Consider the following 18,236-nt stretch of genomic DNA (forward strand, 5'->3'; position numbering starts at 1 on the left):
TGGAGGGTATGTCTCCCCTTAATGCCAGCCCTGATGGGGTATATCTGGTATGACACTGCGTTGGGGGTCCAAGATAACCCCTACTGCTGCTGCTGCTAAGTTGCTTCAGTCGTGTCCGACTCTGTGCGATCCCAGAGACGGCAGCCCACCAGGCTCCCCCATCCCTGGGATTCTCCAGGCAAGAACACTAGCTTCTATGATTCATGAGGAGGATTCATAGAATTTAGCATCTAGTCTACTCAAGGTATGATTCTGTTTGGGTTTTTGCTTTTGGCTGCACCATGCAGCATGTGGGATCTTTGTTCCCTCACCAGGAACTGAAACCATGCCCTCTGCCATGGAACCACGGAGTCCTAACAACTGGACTGCCAGGAATTTCCCAGGGTATGATTTCTTACTGTGAAAGGACACAAAGCAAAATCAGCCAAGAGAAAAGGTGCATGGGGCAAGGTCTGGAGAAAACCAGGCACAAGCTTCCATAAGTTCTTTCCTGGTGAAGTCACATGGGACTCCCTGAGTTCCTACAGCAGAGTTGTGACAACACGTGTGAAATGTCTACCAGGAAAGCTCAGTACCCAGGGTACCTGGGGCAGGAGGGGGCTGATCAAGTTTCAAACTTCCAGACTCCAGAAGGAAAGCAGGTGTTGGACCCAAATCACATTGTTTGTACAGTTTAGGCCCCACCAGCCACTTGTATCATTTAGGGAATGGTGGGAACTCTCCTGAAATCCAAGTTCCTATACACCAGCTAGGGCCAACCTTGCAAATAGGGCTTTCTAAGGACAGTGGTCTCAGGCCTGATACAGTTAACTCTTTTGTGCACAGGTATCACTTCTGCAGGGCTTCCCAGGTGGTGCTAGTGGTGAAGAACCCTGCCTGCCAATGCAGGAGACGCAGGTTTGATCCCTGGGTCAGGAAGATCCCTTGGAGGCGGGCATGGCAACCCACTCTAATATTCTTGCCTGGGAATCCCGTGGACAGAGGAGCCTGGCAGGCTATACAGTCCACAGGGTCGCAAAGAGTCGGACACGATTGAGGTGACTGAAGTGAATAGAGTTCCCACCATTCCCTAAATGATACAAGTGGCTGGTGGGGCCTAAACTGTACGAACAATGTGGTTTGGGTCCAACACCTGCTTTCCTTCTGGAGTCTGGAAGTTTGAAACTTGATCAGCCCCCTCCTGCCCCAACTACCCTGGGTACTGAGCTTTCCTGGTAGATATTTCACACGTGTTGTCTGTCACAACTCTGCTGTAGGAACTCAGGGAGTCCTTTGTGACTTCACCAGGAAAGGACTTGTGGAAGCTTGTGCCTGGTTTTCTCCAGACTTTGCAGCAGTATCATTTCCATAAAGTTGTGACATACAATACTATATATAGTTTGAAGACACCTATTAAAGATGTACAAGCATGTACAGAAAGATAAACACTAAATCCAAGATTGTAGTTACATCTGTAAAAAGAGGAGGAATAGGTCTGAGGCAGGGATATATAAGACCTTTCAAATGCATCACTAATGTTTTACTTCTTAAGCTGGGTAAGGAGTAAAAATGTACTTTGTTATAGCATTTCTTCTTCTTTTTTGAGTGAGTACACCTGAAATACTACGTAAGTTAAATGATGACTATGAACTGCTAATGTTTCTTATTTATGAAGTAGTTTTCACATTCCAGGTACCATGTAAGCCCTTTATATGGATTTATTATTTTTTAAAAACAATCTACTGAAAACTTTCTACATGTGAGGTCCTGTGCTAAGCTCTGGAAATACACTGAGAGGTCTGTATGAGACAGGAGGGATCACTGTCCTCAACCAGTTTTCAGTCTACTGAGGGACAAGAGTTCCCTGGTGGTCTAGCAGTTAGCATTTGGGGCTTTCACTGCTGTGACCCAGGTTCAATCCCCAGTCAGGGAACTGAGATCCCGCAAGCCATGCAGCGGAGCCAAAAAAAAAAACACATATCTACAGATTCTGATAAGTGCTCCTAATAAGCAGGCTTTTGTGATTAATGAAGGTCTACTTTAACTAGGGTGGTCCAAGAAGACTTCTTCTGGAGAGACATCTGAGGTGAACCATAAATGAGAATGAGACAGCCCAGCAATTATCTAAAGGAAGCACATTCCAGGCAGAGGGAACAGCAAGTGCAAAGCCATGCAGCAGGAATAAAGTTGGGTGTGTTGAAAGACAGGAAATAAAGCCAGCAGGGCTTGGGAGTGGTGACAAGAGGGAGACTGGCAGATGAAGTCAGTTGAGGCCACTGTGCAGGGCCTCCTAAGCCACAGTGAAGATCTTAAGTTTCATCCTAAGTATGATAAGCCTTTGAAGGTTTTAACCAGAGTAATGACATGATCTGGTTTACAATTGAAGATTATTCAGCCAGCTGTAGGGAGAAGGCATTATAGACAGAGACATAATACTTCTGACTGATGAACTTTTCAGGGGCTATGAAAAGGCTGGGGCTGAGAATAAAGGGAAAAAAGTTCCACAATGCAGAAAGAAAACTACAAAGTTGTAATGAATAAAATGTTTAATATCTAGAAAACAAAATATAACAACTTCATCAAAGTTCATATGCATAAACAATTGAATTACATTTGGAAACAATTTGAAAATTTGACCTTCTCAAGTCACAAAAATTCCTAAGGATGCCCAATGACTGCCAAGAACCCAGAGCCAATCATAATGGGAATTTTATTGCAGCCAAATCGTTTCAATGAGGGGAAAAATCCTTTCAATCCTACTTTATTTGAGATGGAGATACAAAAGAAAAAAAAAGAGAGAGAGACAATATTCTGAGCATCACGAGGCCAAAGAGGAGGATGTTTAAGAAAGGCTGCTGCTGCTGCTGCTGCGTCGATTCAGTCGTGTCCGACTCTGTGCGACCCCATAAACGGCAGCCCACCAGGCTCCCCCGTCCCTGGGATTCTCCAGGCAAGAACACTGGAGTGGGTTGCCATTTCCTTCTCCAATGCATGAAAGTGAAAAGCGAAAGTGAAGACGCTCAGTTGTGTCCAACTCTTAGCGACCCCATGGACTGCAGCCTACCAGGCTCCCCCCGTCCATGGGATTTTCCAGGCAAGAGTACTGGAGTGGGGTGCCATTGCCTTCTCCGATAAGAAAGGCCAGTGGCTTGAAATATACCGTTCAGGCTTATGTTCTACGAATTTGAATGTTGTTCAGGGGGCTCTTGGATTTTCCGAAGAAGACATCTGAGAAAGACTTGAAATAACAAGGAGGCACCAGAAAAGAGGTTGGGGCTGTCACGTCAGATTTTATGGAAAAAAAAAAAAAGGTTAGATTGGCTGAAGTTGGTATTGGCTATCCAATATCGGAACGCACAGGGGATGACAAGCACCTGAATGTGGCTAGTGCCACTGTGAAACAGAACATTCCACGTCGCTTAACTTTCATCAATTAATATTTTAATTTATCACCGTCATGAGATTGAGTTCATGGGAAATTTTAACGTTATGTTGGGAAACATTTGGGCATGTGAATCTCCATTTCAACTGTAAATTTTTGTGAAACCTTAACTATTTCCGGTGAAAACCTAGCGTCCGGAGCACAGATGTGGTGTAACGTGTAAAACACACAGGTTTTCAAACCGTTAGTACTAGGTAACAAAACATACCTCAGGTTCGTGTTTTTTTTAATACCGACCACATGTTGAAATATTGTGGCTATAGTACATTAAATTTAATATATATATATATTTAACGTGGTTTCTATAGAAAAGTGTAAGATAAGATTTGTTGCCGCCGGACTGAGGGAGTGCGGAGGCCCCTCGAGTCTTCCAGACAGGGGGCGACGGTGGTCCCGCCTACGCCTGGGAGTGGAAAGAAATTTCTAGATGTATTATGTAGTCATAAATCAGGCCAGTAAATCTTCATGACCCCGTTCAACGAGCAGGGAAATGAGGCCTCGGGTGGTGCGTGGCAGAGGCCGGATTCGAAATCCCATTCAGCGCCGTCCACCTGAAACCTCCCCAGAGGCTCTCAAGTAAGAACCTGATTCGAACCAGGCCCGACTACCGGGTCCCGGGCCCCAGAGCGCCGCGTTACCGCGGCACCGTCTCCGCTCAAGGGTGAGTTAAACGTTCACAACGTTCACAACGGACTCCCAAGGCTGCTGGGCCTGCGGGGCCAGGAGCCCCTTAGAGAAACTTCCGGCAACGCTCACCTGCTGACAGACGCCGATGCCGCAAACGCTGCTCCATTCTCTTGACACTGGGCTCAACCGCGTCAGCTGCCGACTTCCGCTCTACTTCCACGAATCCCCGGCCGAGTCTTCTCTTCTCCCGCCCCCGCAGCCAAGTCAGCCAATCATCTCTCAGAAAACCTGCCTTATCTCCGCCCCATTTCTGCCTGCCAATCATGGCAAGTCCAGCACCTCCCTTCCTTCCCGCTTAAGCGAGCGCTGTGCGCCACCACTCGGCGGTTGACTGCGCGGCCCCCAGCTGGAAGTCTCTCCCGGAAAGGCGAGGCTAATCGCGGACCACGCTGGTGCGGGGACCCTCGGGATTGGCCAAGAAGAGCCCGGCGCTCTGACCCCGCCCACCCCTCCCTGGACATCCGAGTCGGAGGCTCTGGGGATTGGTTCCCTGCGGACACCAAAGAAGCCTAGAGACGGTCCCGCCTCCCTCGCTCATCCCCTAAGATGGAGCTCCACGGATTGGTCCCGGGTGTCTCGGCGCGCGCCGACCGGCGCTCCAGGATTGGCTGAGGAAGCGCTCGCGCAGTCGTGGAGCGTTGACGGTGATTGGCCGTAGGGTGAGAGCCGGCTATTTGAAGGAGGCGCGCGGACTAGATACGCACTTCAGATCGCGGTCGGAGGAGGCGGGAGCGGATTTGGGCAGAGCTTCTCCGCTGACCCGACGGGACCCAGCCGCGGGCTCGGCCCCAGCTCTGGCCTCAGCCGCGACCCTACGAGGCGATGGCTAAAGTGTCAGTATTGAACGTGGCGGTGCTGGAGAATCCGAGCCCTTTCCACAGCCCTTTCCGGTTCGAGATCAGCTTTGAGTGCAATGAGGCCCTGGCAGACGGTGAGATTGGGCCCTTGTGGAGACCCCACTCCCCTGAGCTAACCCCGACCTCCCTTTGCAGACAACCCCGAGGCCAACCCTGCCAAAAACACTCCCTCTCCCCCTCCCCCAACCGCGATCTCCCTTGAACCCAAGCCCGCCCACCAGCCCCAACCCCGCCCCTTGGAGACTACCCCCATCCCACCCCACCCCCATGGTTACTCCTCTTTTTCCTTAATGGAGACCACTTCATCCCCATCTTTCTCCTGGGCCGTTCCTCCTGAGCACCTGTTTTCTGTGTAGAGACCTCAGCCTCAGTTCTTTAACTTGCAGAGACCCTCAGCCTCCCCATCTTCCTTGTAGCAAGAAACCCCCCATCTTCTATTTCTGTATGGGCAGACTACCATTCCAGCCACCCAGCCTCCCCCACCAATCCCCTCTCCCCTACCAATGCCCTCTCCCCTGTGGTGAGACACTTCTACCTCACTCTTTTCCTGTGAAAGCTTAAGAGATCTAAGATCTCTTAGAGCTAGAGATCTAAGCTCTAGCCCCCTCCCATGTCCCATATAAAAACCGCAGCCTCCTCCCCCATTGTCCCTGTGAAGATCCTCCCCCTCTGGCAAGACCTCACACATCTTTATCTCCCCATTTGTCTCCCCATAATATCCCCTACCTGCTGATACTTAACCCCACCCCCACCCCCCCTTCTGCTTGTTTTCTATCTCAAAGCACATACCCTAGAACCTGGCTTCCCTCCTTAGTCTGGCCCCAACCCTCTACTTCCTCAAGAGAGGCATGACCTGGCTTCCTGCTCCAGTGTTTGAGGATGATCTGGTCTCCCCAGCTCCTCTTCCTTCCTCCTCCCTGACTGTGGGCTTCAATGAACACACTCAGATCTGAGGAGTGGCATGGCCAGGCACACGTTAGCTGGTTCCTACCATTGGCCTGCTGGATTCCTGCTGACCCACTGCAGCAAAGCTTGCAACACTTTTGATGGCCTGACCTCGACTTGCACGGTGTGGGTTGGGTGTGCCAGGCCGAGCCATGGTGATGTTTGGCTTCAGTCTGGGAGGTCACAGCCTTTTGTGCATCTTTTCCAATGTGCTTTCACAGATGTGCTTATTCATCCCTGTGACAAAAGGCAGACATGGCTCTCATCTCACAGATGAGAAGGCAGGAGACAGAGAGTAAAAGACCTTTCAAGTTAAAGGTCTATAAAAACCAGAAAAGCTAAGGTCGTTCAGTGAGTCTTGGCACCACTTTCAGGAGCAAGTACTTCCATTAGACCTCTTCTCCACTTGGTGGTTAAAAGAGAAGAGGCAGCCTCTAAGGAGGTAGAGATCTGGAAGGCCAGGGTGTGCTAAACTAGCACTTTTCAGTGGTCGGTGGGTCGTTTGCCTGCAAATGGGCTTCTCCAACTAGCATGGGATTGAAGAGTTTTGATGTCCGTGTGCTTGGGTGGGGCCATTGGATCACTCCCTGCTTTCTCTCCTTTTTAAATCAAGGAGTCATTCTACTTATGACTAACTATAGAATATGCCCAGTTAAATCCTTTCTGGAACAAGGCAGGGTGTAAATAAATAAATAAAGTGTAGAATGACCTTGTGGAATAAGACTTAATTTTAAAGCCAGGAGATGTAAGGAGCTAATAGTTCAAGGGATTCATAGTTCCCAGATGGCAGGAGATCGGGTTTCAATCAGCCTGTTTGAGCTCCTGGCATTTAAAAATGGTTGCATGGTCATTATCTAGTACTTTCATTCCTGCAAAGCCACTGCCCTGTTACTTTACTAATCTGTTCATAGAATCAGGAGAGCCTAAAGTCAACCTGCTCGTCATTGTTTTTTATTTGTGTTCTATTTTATTTAAGATTTATTTATTTTTGGCTGAGCTGGATCTTCGGTGCTTTGCTCAGGCTTTCTCTAGTTGGGGTGAGCAGTGACTACTCTTAGTTGTGGTGCATTGGACTTCTTGCTGCGGTGGCTTCTCTTGTTGAGGGGCACAGGCGCTAGGTGAGCAGGCTTCAGGAGCTGTAGTGCTCGGGAGTAGTTGCTCCACAGCATGTAAGATCTTCCCAGACCTGGGATCAAACCCATGTCCCTGCTTTGGCAGGTGGATTCTTAACCACTGGACCACCAGGGAAATCCCTAAAGACAGTTTTTTCTTTCCCCAAGGTCATTATTTTTTTAATGGAAACAAAATGATTTTTCCAAGGTCACACAGCTGGTGTGTAAAATTATTAACGCTAGGTCTTGTCTCTGAGTTCTGAGTCCAGGGTTCTTTATCTTTGCTATATACTGGAAAAGAATGCACCCACTATTTTAGAAGTGGGACATAAACAGGACAGAAGAGGGCAACAGGGTCCTATTATTGATTATACCTAGACAATAAAGCTTTTGCTCAGAAGAATTCTAGTTGGAAAGCCAACTCTGGACTGGAAGTCTAGACTCTCTGGTTGTACCTGTAGGGCTGTGCTTCACTCTGACCTGTCAACTTGCTTTCTGCCTCTTCCCACAGAGCAGAGAGGATTTGTCTCCTGCCTCCCAAACAAACGGAGTAGGCCTGGCTTTAGAAGTCTCTTAGATTCTGGAGAAAGTCTCAGTCAGCCTTATTACCTGGCAACTGAAGATCTGAACACCCAGCCCCCAGTCTAAGCCATTTCTCAAGGGCTCTGAATCTCTTCTACTCTCTCTCTCTCTCTCCTCCTCAGCAGCATGTGGAAATAGATGCATCCAAGGCCTGGGTCTATATTCAATATATTGGGTGTGTTTTCCCCCAGTTTAGTGGAGAGATTCATGAGGTACTGCCTGAACAAGCCTTAGAGCCAGATTTTCTGACCCACACCTAACACGCTATGGTCAGGCCAAGGTTCAACTGTATTATGAACAAAGGGAAAGTGATAAACAGAAAAAGGCCTACTAGATAAGTTGTTGGGGTTGGGGTTGTTTTGGTTTTTTTTGATTGGCGGTTTGTGTGTGTGTGTGTGTGTGTGTGTGTGTTTGGCTACGATGGGTCTTCATTGCTGCACTTGGGCTTTCTCAGGAGCTGCTCTTCGTTGTGGTGCTTGGGTGTCTCATTGCAGGAGGCTTCTCTTGTTGTGGAGCCTGGGCCCTGGGATGAGCAGACTTCAGTAGCTGTGGCACATGGGCTCAGTAGTTGCGGCGCATGGAGTTAGTTACTCTGAGACCTGTTGGGATAATCCTGGACCGGGGATGGAACCCATGTCTCCTGCACTGCAGGTGGATTCTTATCTACTGTGCCACCAGGGTATCCTGTTGTGTTTTTTGGGGGGCAGGAAACAGATTCTCCAGCAAGTTAAACTACCATAATTTTTTTATGTTTTTCATCATATCGTTGGTCTGGATTTTGTTTTCATACATAGTGGAGGAGCATTTTGTGCAGTGGTTAGATGATAAAGTTAAGGCATAAAGACAAAACAATGGAATCCATTTACCCTTGGAATTACTTAGGCTAGGCATACGTTACACGTGTGCGACCTTAGCTCATATTCAGTAGGGATGGATTTGTGCTGTTTGTGACTGATGTCCCACATCTCATTCAAAAAAGTGAAGTCACTTCAGGATGCCTCTGCTTAAGAGGCAATTCCAATTTGTAGGTCCTTGTTTCTATCATCTTCTGTCTTCCATAGATGATTTTATAAACTCTTTAACTCTTATTATTTTTTAATATTTATTTATTTATTTGACTGCCCCGGGTCTTAGTCACAGCATGCGGAATCTCTTCAGTTGTGACATGCAAACTCTTATTAGCAGCATGTGGGATCTAATTCCCCAACCAGGGATTGAACCTGGGCCTGCTGCATTGGGAGCTCGGAGTCTTAGCCACTGGACCACCAGGGAAGTCCCTCAGCTCCTTAATTCCTGAGTGAGTATTGTCGTCCTTGGTTAATTCTCTGGTTTCTTTCTGACCTGGCTACTGGGAACCACTTCAACCCATTCACCTGACCACCTGCGTTTCTCTCTTCCAGTCTGCACCCACACAGGCTTGTTTAGGTTTTGCCGACAGGTGTTTTTGGGTTTTGGCCATTCCATGCCAAATTTGGGATCTCAGTTCTCTGACAAACAGGCCACAGCAGTGGAAGACGGGAATCCTAACCACTAGGCAACCAGGGAACTCCATTGCCAACAATGTTGAAAGCTGAGTGGTGTCGTATCCACCAGGTCCTATTGTATTAAAATCTCCCTTTTGTATCCACCTTCAGCACATTAGTTAGGCTTCCCAGGTGGCTCAGTGGTAAAGAATCTGCCTGCCAATGCAGGAGACTTGGGTTTGATCCTTGGTTGGGAAGATCTCCTGGAAGAGGAAATGACAACCCACTCCAATATTCTTGCCTGGAGAATTCCACGGACAGAGGAGCCTGGAGGGCCACAGTCCATGGGGTCACAAGAGTCGGACACAGCTTAGCCACTGAGCACATATGCAACACGTATGTGACTCCACTGATGATGGGGAAGGCAGCCAGAAGGAAAGATACCAAATGAGAGAACTGTGTCAGAAAGGTGAGAACAAGGCTAGCTTGTTTTCTGTTCATCCAAAAACATGTTATTTCCGGTTGTGTCACTACTTGTATCAAAAATAAATCAGTAAGCTTAACTCCTTCCTGCAAATAAGAGAATGGGGTTTGACTGAAGCCCAGTTCAGTCCAATGGCCACCCACATCCTGTAGACCTGCTAGGGTCCCTAAGTAGAAGGCCGGGTGTCAGCTGTGAAGGGACAGGAAACCAGTGTATCGAGGAAGGGCGTGGAGCTCAGGTTTCAGACCTCCATAGTGGTGGCCCGGCATTGCTGTGCTTCCGAAGTTGGGTGCTCTGGGACTTCCCTGGTGGTCCAGTGGCTAAGATGCCAAGCTTCCAATGCGGGGGGCTCAGGGTTCAATCCTTGGTTGGGGAACTAAGATCCCATGTACTGTGTGGCAAAGCCAAAAATAAAATAAAAGTTAAAAAAAGAAACTGCCACAGGTTTTAATTAGATTTAGGACATGCTAAGATTAATAAGGAACAGGGGTCTAAGGATTATGAGAGGCCATTCCCCCCGCTCCTCACAAACACTTCAGACAGTCAGGGGGAGACTTCTCAGGCCCTTGTAGACATGTGCTCAATTGCTCAGTCATGTCCGACTCTTTGCAGCCCCACAGACTGTAGCCCTCCAGGCTTCTCTGTCCATGGAATTTTCAGGCAAGAATCCTGGGGTGGGGTGTCATTTCCTTCTCCAGGGGATATTCCTGACCCAAGTCTCTTGGGTCTCCTGCACTGGCAGACAGATTCTTTACCAGTAGCACCGTTTATAGATGTGGGGGTGACCTTATCCATTCTCAGCCCTACCCTCATTCACTGCCCTCTGCCTCAGAGTAAAAGGTCAATTCAAACAACAGGTGTTTCTAATTCACCTGTGTACATTTTAAAAGCAGAAACAGTATCGTTTCAGTCAGGAACTGTCTCAGGAAGACATATGTTCCTTTGGCAAAATGTACTCCAATTCATTTCCTAGGATGAGCCCTCTTAGAGGCATGTGATGTCTATACTGCCTGAAGGGCCAGGTGATTTTAGAAGGACTTCCCTGGTGGTCCAGTGGCTAAGACTCCGAGCTCCCAATGCAGGGGGCCCAGGTTCGATCCCTGGTCAGGGAACTAGATCCCACATGCCACAACAAAGAGTTCACAGGCCACAACTAAGACCCGGTACAGCCAAATAAATAAATATTTTCTTAAAAAGGCACCAAAGTTGGGTGCTCTTGTGGGACACTAGACCAAGGAGCAGGGCAATGTACAAGACAGTGTGCTTCCTGTGAAAATCACAGCTTGGGAAACTTCTCCCCCAGCTGCTGCAGCCCATAGGTTGTGTAATTTCAAAGAACCTAAAATAAGTTTCAGGTCTCCGGCCAGATTTCCCTGTACTAGCGTGACCTTGCCCCTGATATACTTGGCCCTCCTGCCAGAGCTCTCAGTCACTGGGAATTTCCTGTGTTTGATAGGCGGGGTCTCATGGAGCACTTTTCCTTTTATCTGGCCAGAAGAGAGCCAGGAATGGGGGTCTCCCAACTGGAGAGGATGCCAGGGAGTTGGGGTTCAGGATGGCCTTAGGGTGCCACGTTTGTGGACTGAGTCGCTGTCACCCGAAGGTCCGAGAGCAGGTGTGACTTGGTGTTGGATCTGGAGGACCCAGGGACTGGCCAGCTCCCCTAGCGACCTCATCTCCCCCTCCTGCCGGCTGGCTCTCCGACCAGATTGCAACCCGCCGCCCTGCCCTAGTTGTCGAGGGATCTACTCAGTTCGGTGGCACCAGTCCCTGTGTGTGAAAGAGGATGCTGCCTCCTGTCCCAGCTCCCTGCTCTTCCCTCCTCAGCATGTCTCCGAGCCTCCGTCACGTGGCCCTTAATTCAGCCTCTGCCATACAGTTCACCCTCAGCTCCGAGAGGCCTGAGTTGCCCTGGAGGTGCAGAGTCAAGGTCACCTGGCCAAGTTAGGCCCACAGGAGAACTTTCCCCACTGGAAATAGAGCTTCACGCCTGCTCTGGTGACCAGCGACACAGTGCCTGGCCCTGGGTGCCCAGTGGATGTCAGGTGTTCTTTATTAAAATTAAAAAAAATTTTAATAGATTTTATTATTCACAGCAACCCTCCCAGGTTTTCCCCATTTTACAGATGCAGAAATTGAGGCATGGCGAGGTTAAAGAATTTCTCAAGGTCACAGGACAGAAAGGGGATTCAGACCTTGGCAGGTTACCTGCAGTGGATGTCAGATGTCCTTGAGAATTAAAATCTACCAATGTATTAAGGACCGATGCAAAACTACCACGAGAAGGCCCTTTCCCAGCTTTCTTGCTGTTAAATTATTTCTGTTCCTAACACCCGTATCCTTGCAGACCTGGAGTGGAAGATCATTTACGTTGGCTCAGCTGAGAGCGAGGAGTTTGATCAAATCCTAGACTCGGTACTGGTTGGCCCTGTCCCAGCAGGGAGACACATGTTCGTCTTCCAGGTAAGAAAGACTTGGCCTTGGTCCCTGACACCTACAAACATCCTCTCTGACCCAAAAGCACACAGATGGTTCATTGGTCCGAGTTCAGGTTCAGATCCTGGCTCCACTCTCAAGCACTGTCTGACCTCTCAAAGGTAGTTCAGACATCTCCCATCTCTATTACGTCATAGCTGTTACCATGAGCCACCAGTTTACAGCTGATTCTTGTTACGGGAGTTCTGAAAGTTGCTGTGGACACTGAATTAATGAATCCCAAACCACTGCCCTGGAGCAGCTGTCGCCAACCTTTTTGGCACCAGGCACTGATTTCCGGGAAGACGACTTTTCCACGGACCCAGAGGGGTGGGGGGATGGTTTCAGGATGATTCAAGCACGTTACATTTATTGCGCCCTTTATTTCTATTATCAGCTCCACCTCAGATACCATCAGGCATCAGATCCGGGAGGCTGGGAATCCCTGCCCTAGAGGAAATACAGTGTTAAGTTTCTGCAAGTCAACATTTTTGTCAACCGGTCAATGCATAATCTTGTTTTATGTGTTTTTCTGTTTAGAGACACCTTATTTTCAATTTATTCACAGTGCCCACAGGACTATAACTCATGCCTGAGCAGACCTTACCTAACGTATGTGTTTTCTCTATAAGGTACATCCCTTCTTGCTTTTAGGAACACGGCAGCCCTCACTCAGCACCACGTTTAGGGCCCTTTTAAACAGCAAAATTACCAACAAAAGCGCAGAAACTGTGGTCTAGAGATGGCAAAAAAAAGACACGTTTAGTCTGAGATTGCCTCGTTCTGCCTCAAGTAGGAACATGCACACTGAGCTACTCAGATCCCACCTGTGCTCTGTCTGTCCATGTCCTTCAATGACTGTGAAAGCCCCCAAATGTTGATTTGGGGGTTGCAAATAAATTTGAGCAAATAGTCGAATTTTCAAATACATGCAATGTGTGAATAATGAGGATCCAGTGTAGCTTGTAAGTGGCTCCACTCCAGCGTCACGGGCTTTCCCGGTGGCTCAGGGGTAAAGAACCCACCTGCAGTGCAGGAGACGCAGGTTTGATCCCTGGGAAAAATCTCTGGTGGGAAAGATCCCCTGGAGCAGGAAACAGCAGCCCACTCAGTAATCCTGCCTGGGAAATCCAATGGACAGAGCAGCCTGGTGGGCTACAGTCCGTGGGGTCACAAAAGAGTCAGATACAACTTAGAAACTAAACAACAATCCAGCATCACAGGGGTTGTCAGAAATGGAGATTTCTTGTGATTCTTAGACACTGCTGCTGCTAAGTCACTTCAGTCGTGTCCAACTCTGTGCGACCCCATAGACGGCAGCCCACCAGGCTCCCCCGTCCCTGGGATTCTCCAGGCAAGAACACTGGAGTGGGTTGCCATTTCCTTCTCCAATGCATGAAAGTGAAAAGTGAAAGTGAAGTCGCTCAGTTGTGTCCGACTCTTCGAGACCCCATGGACTGCAGCCTACTGGGCTCCTCTGCCCATGGGATTTTCCAGGCAAGAGTACTGGAGTGGGGTGCCATTGCCTTCTCCATTCTTAGACACAGTAAAGTTTAAAAGCCAGGGCTCAAATCCATTCGCTTACCTAATCCTGGCTATTCCTGCCCCAATCTCAGCAACCTCGTCCAATCACTGAACTCCTTGCCCACCTCTACCCCATCCACTGGCCAGTCCCATCTACTCTACCCCACAACAGGGGCATGCAACCCATACAGCCACACAGGACCCCACACTTGCTATAATGTTCTGCCATCACTGGCTGAAACGTAACTAATTTTTGAACCCGAGGCCCCATGGTTTGATGTGTTAGTCTCCTTTTGCACCAGTTGTATAGTGGTCCTGTCCTTAGCAACACCCCCGAAATCTGTCCACTTCTGTCCTTCTCTAAGGCCTGTTCTAAGCCACTGCCCTGTCTCCAGGATGACTTCTGTAGCCCCTGCCTGGTCTCCCGACTCCCACTTAGCTCTTCTCCTATTGCAGCTGCACTGACCTCCGGAGTCGAATTTTCAGATGGGATGAGCAATGCCACACCTGTCTCCGGCTAAACATCTTCAGCCTTTCCCAAGCCTTTAACTCACCTCTTCAGCCTCATTTGATCCCGCTCCACCTTGCTTCTCAGGTGTCTCAGTGGTAAAGAATCCCTTTACCAATACAGGAGATGCGAGTTTGATCCCTGGGTTGGGAAGATCCCCTGGAGAAGGAAACAGCATCCCACTCCAGCATTCTTGCCTGGGAAATCCCATGGACAGAGGAGCCAGGTGGGCTAACAGTCCAGGGGGGCGCAGAAGAGTCGGACACAACTAAGCACCTAAACAACAACCACCCTCTTGCTTATTACGTTCCTCCTCGGTGCCATGTACGTCTCCTTGGTGGCATCTGCCCCATTCGGCGCTTTGCGGGCATGGGTATGATGGATTCTGTCTTCCTCCCTCAACTGAAAACTCCTCAGAGCAGGGACCACCCTTTTGAATCTGTAAATACACATTGCCTGAGAATCATATTACCGGGTAAGATGAGACTGTCAGTACTCAAGCCCAGCATGTGTTTCCCCAGGCGGATGCCCCCAACCCATCCCTCATCCCGGAGACCGATGCCGTGGGAGTGACCGTGGTCCTCATCACTTGCACCTACCATGGACAGGAGTTCATCCGAGTCGGCTACTATGTCAACAATGAGTACCTCAGCCCCGAGCTGCGCGAGAACCCGCCCCTGAAACCAGACTTCTCTCAGGTGGGGCTCTTCTCCACACTTCTGCTTCAGACAGGCTGGCTCCTTTGCCCCTGGGGGTAGCTGAGTCCCCGGAATTAAGAGCCAAAGTCATTTATTAAGGTTTTCAAGTGGTGCTCAGCTCTCACAGCACCGGGCTGGAATAAGAGAGAGAAAGGTCTTTGTTTCTCAGAACTTTGCCTCACAGAATCAAGATTAGATAGGCCCCAGGACTTCCCTGATGGTCCAGTGGTTAAGACTCTGCACTTCCAATGCAGGGGCCATGGGTTTGATCCCTAGTTGGGGAGCTAAGATCCTGCATGCCATGCAGTATGGCCAAAATAAAAACAATAATGTATTCTTTCTCAAGCCATTATCAAATGTAGTAGAAAAGCTTTTGTGTATATATACACACACAAAAGCTTTTTTTGTATATAATATATGCTGTTACTGCTGCTAAGTCACTTCAGTCATGTCTGACTCTGTGCGACCCCATAGACGGCAGCCCAACAGGCTCCCCTGTCCCTGGGATTCTCCAGGCAAGAACACTGGAGTGGGTTGCCATTTCCTTCCCCAGTGCATGAAAGTGAAAAGTGAAAGTCAGATCACTCAGTCGTGTCCAACTCTTTGCCACCCTACGGACTGCAGCCTACTGGGCTCCTCCGCCCATGGGATTTTCCAGGCAAGAGTACTGGAGTGGGGTGCCATTGCCTTCTCCATATAATATATGTAATGTGTATATTTTAGAAAACTTATGAATTTTTGCCTAACTAAAAAATTTATGACATTTTGATTCCACCTGTTTGACTTAGTATGAATAGGATACTAGATTTCCAATTAAAAAAAAATAGATATGCATACAGTTATGTAAAGTTTAAAAATAAAATAAAAAAAAAATAGATATGCTACAAACAAAAGTTTACTGAATATATAACACAGGGAATTAGAATCAATATCTTACAATAACCTATAATAGAAAATAATCTGAAAACTAATATGTGTGTAACAATCATCTTGCTGTGCACCTGAAACATTGTAAGTCAACTATACTTCAATAATATATATATATTAAGAAAAAAATAATAATGATAAAATTAAGATTAGATAGGCCCCAGCCCTAAGTCATGGCACACAGGCCTTCCCTGAAGTTGTACACATGTTGATGGTAATGGAATAAGCAAAGTCGGCTCTTCCTGGGCTTCGGGAGGGGGTTTGAGAGTGCACTGTTCTGTGGGAGGAACACGAGGGCATGCTAACGAGGGTTGGTGTTGCTTTTCCTGCCCCAGCTCCAGCGGAACATCTTGGCCTCAAACCCCCGGGTAACCCGCTTCCACATCAACTGGGACAACAACATGGACAGGCTGGAGGCCATAGAGAACCAGGACTCCACCCTGGGCTGCGGTCTCTCCCTCGGCTGCACCCCCATCAAGGGCTTGGGTCTCCCCAGCTGCATCCCGGGCCTCCTCCCTGAGAACTCCATGGACTGCATTTAACTGTGGGACTCCAGGCCCTATTTGGGCCCAGCTGGGACCACGGCCAGTCTCTCCTGGCACATCTGGAAGGGGCAGCCAGGCCTCCCGGAGAATGTCGGGAAGGCCACGTGGAGGACTTTGGGGCCATCAGCTATATCCAGGCCAAACTCGGCCCCCAGGAAGGAAGGGGCTTCTGGTCTTTCCTAGCCCTGGCCCAGAGGGTCATCTCCCCTCTACTGCCCAGGCCTGAAAGAACCTGGTACTTCAGTTCTTAATTCTTTCTGTCTTGTGTCCTTTCTCTCTTCTACACATACTATATACTCCACCTGCGGGCCATTGTGCCACCGTCATCCCAGGAGTGCCACTGACCCACAACTTTTGCAACAGACCTTCCTGGCCTGCCTTGAGGCTTTCTTGGTCAGTGCCTGGCAAGGCTCTGACCCTGTTGGGCCAAAGGCTCTGCCATTCATTTCCCTTCGCAACCATCTGAGCAGAGCCACCCAGCTGCCTGGAGTCCCAGGCCAGGAGTCTTGGTAGAAGATAGACTCGGACACAATTTCTGTCCTTTTGCAAGGATGATTTTTTTAAGACTTTTCAATTCAACAGCCCTCTGGAAAACTCTGTTCCCAAAAAGGTGACCAGCACGATGCTGAGGTAAGATGGTTGACTCTCCTTTGGGTCACAGCCACCTTCCTCTTGCCTCCCATCTGAATCGGGCTTTCCCTGGAGGCTGCCCCTTGGAGACAGTGGCATGTTGGAGGGGTCTGCTGTTCTCAGTCTGTCTCAATATTGGTGTCAGGACCCCTCTGCTTCTGGCTGCCTTGATCTGCACTCTGCCACGACCTCATGTTCTCAGGCCACAGTGCAGACCAGGGAAACAGTAGAGACCCTGAAAACCTTCCTTCCCCTGCCATACTCCTCACCCTCACCCCTGTTCCCTCGCTGCTACGTGGATGCTGTTGTGATTGCAGTTTGTGTATTAAAGGGTTTTTATATTAAATGTTTGGTTGGTCTGAAAATAAAAAGCACTTCATCTAGACTCTTTCTGCTTTTGTCTCCACTAGGCTGAGGCGGTTTTGTCTCTCCCCATGATGGAGGCGGGGCGCCGGGGGGGGGGGGCCTCTTGCCTCAACAGTAGGTTGACTGCCCCTTTCTCCCTTACTCGCTTCTTTTTATTGTCTTGTCATAGTTGTATTCCAGACTGAGGTCCAGGAAGATTCTTTTGTCAAAACTTAAGCAACTCAGCTGTTCTGTAGATAGAGCATGCTAAGTTGCTTCAGTCGTGTCCGACTCTGTGCAACCCCAAAGACGGCAGCCAACCAGGCTCCCCCGTCCCTGGGATTCTCCAGGCAAGAACTCTGGAGTGGGTTGCCATTTCCTTCTCCAATGCGTGAACGTGAAAAGTGAAAGTGGAGTTGCTCAGTCGTGTCCGACTCTTGACGACCCCATGGACTGCAACCTACCAGGCTCCTCTGCCCATGGGATTTTCCAGGCAAGAGTACTGGAGTGGGGTGCCATTGCCTTCTCCGAGATAGAGCATAACCAGTGATTTTTCAGACTTGTCATGACCTTGACCCACCAGAAGAAATTATCGTTGCTCTCTGAGGACCCACATATCAATACTTGTATTAAATTTTACTTAAATTTTGTAACTCCACATCCCCAGGTGAAGTAGTGAGCCATTTCCCCATAATTCACAGGAAAACCCAGACTTCTCTCCCTGAAACTATGGTGGACTTAGGAACATGGGTCTAGATGGCTGCTGGGTGGAGTGTACAGGTCATACCAGTCCAGGCTCAGAGCAGCCATTTGGCTTGTAGACCTTAGACCAGTCAGCCTCAAGCTGAGGGGGTGGCTAGCTCATCCAGTCCCCTGCCCCTGGCATCACCTCCTGTTTGGCCTTTCCTCTACCTCAGTGGTTTCAGCTGGGCAGCAGTTTTGCCCCCAACCAGGGCACATTTAACAATGTCTAGAGATGATTTTGGTGGCAGGTGGCACTAGTGGTAAAAGAACCCGCCTGCCGATGCAGGAG

General features: G+C 48.9%; 1 protein-coding gene, 1 long non-coding RNA gene and 1 other non-coding gene across 3 annotated transcripts; 2 read left to right on the forward strand and 1 right to left on the reverse strand.

The window, feature by feature from the left end:
• Positions 1-3,398: 3,398 nt before the first annotated feature.
• LOC129624766 (uncharacterized) lies at positions 3,399-4,702 on the reverse strand. The gene is made up of 2 exons (XR_008701162.1): positions 4,178-4,702; positions 3,399-3,824 (listed from the first exon to the last, which is right to left on the reverse strand). It is a non-coding gene; the product is annotated as an uncharacterized LOC129624766 (long non-coding RNA).
• Positions 4,703-4,778: 76 nt separating this feature from the next.
• ASF1B (anti-silencing function 1B histone chaperone) lies at positions 4,779-17,243 on the forward strand. Its single transcript, XM_055542992.1, has 4 exons — positions 4,779-5,039; positions 11,899-12,014; positions 14,580-14,756; positions 16,019-17,243. Exons 1-4 carry the CDS (start codon positions 4,931-4,933, stop codon positions 16,223-16,225), a joined length of 609 nt encoding a protein of 202 aa, XP_055398967.1. The 5' UTR covers positions 4,779-4,930; the 3' UTR covers positions 16,226-17,243.
• TRNAG-UCC (transfer RNA glycine (anticodon UCC)) lies at positions 14,968-15,040 on the forward strand. Its single transcript has one exon. It is a non-coding gene; the product is annotated as a tRNA-Gly (tRNA).
• Positions 17,244-18,236: the final 993 nt, after the last annotated feature.

This window comes from Bubalus kerabau, chromosome 1, assembly GCF_029407905.1.
Source record: "Bubalus kerabau isolate K-KA32 ecotype Philippines breed swamp buffalo chromosome 1, PCC_UOA_SB_1v2, whole genome shotgun sequence".
Taxonomy (NCBI): domain Eukaryota; kingdom Metazoa; phylum Chordata; class Mammalia; order Artiodactyla; family Bovidae; genus Bubalus; species Bubalus kerabau.

Bases quoted from the DNA above. Each gene is read 5' to 3' on its own strand.
- ASF1B (XM_055542992.1), top strand. From the start codon at position 4,931: ATGGCTAAAGTGTCAGTATTGAACGTGGCGGTGCTGGAGAATCCGAGC. The intron at 12,015-14,579 runs GTAAGAAAGACT...GTGTTTCCCCAG, and splicing joins GACACATGTTCGTCTTCCAG to GCGGATGCCCCCAACCCATC. The intron at 14,757-16,018 runs GTGGGGCTCTTC...TTCCTGCCCCAG, and splicing joins TGAAACCAGACTTCTCTCAG to CTCCAGCGGAACATCTTGGC.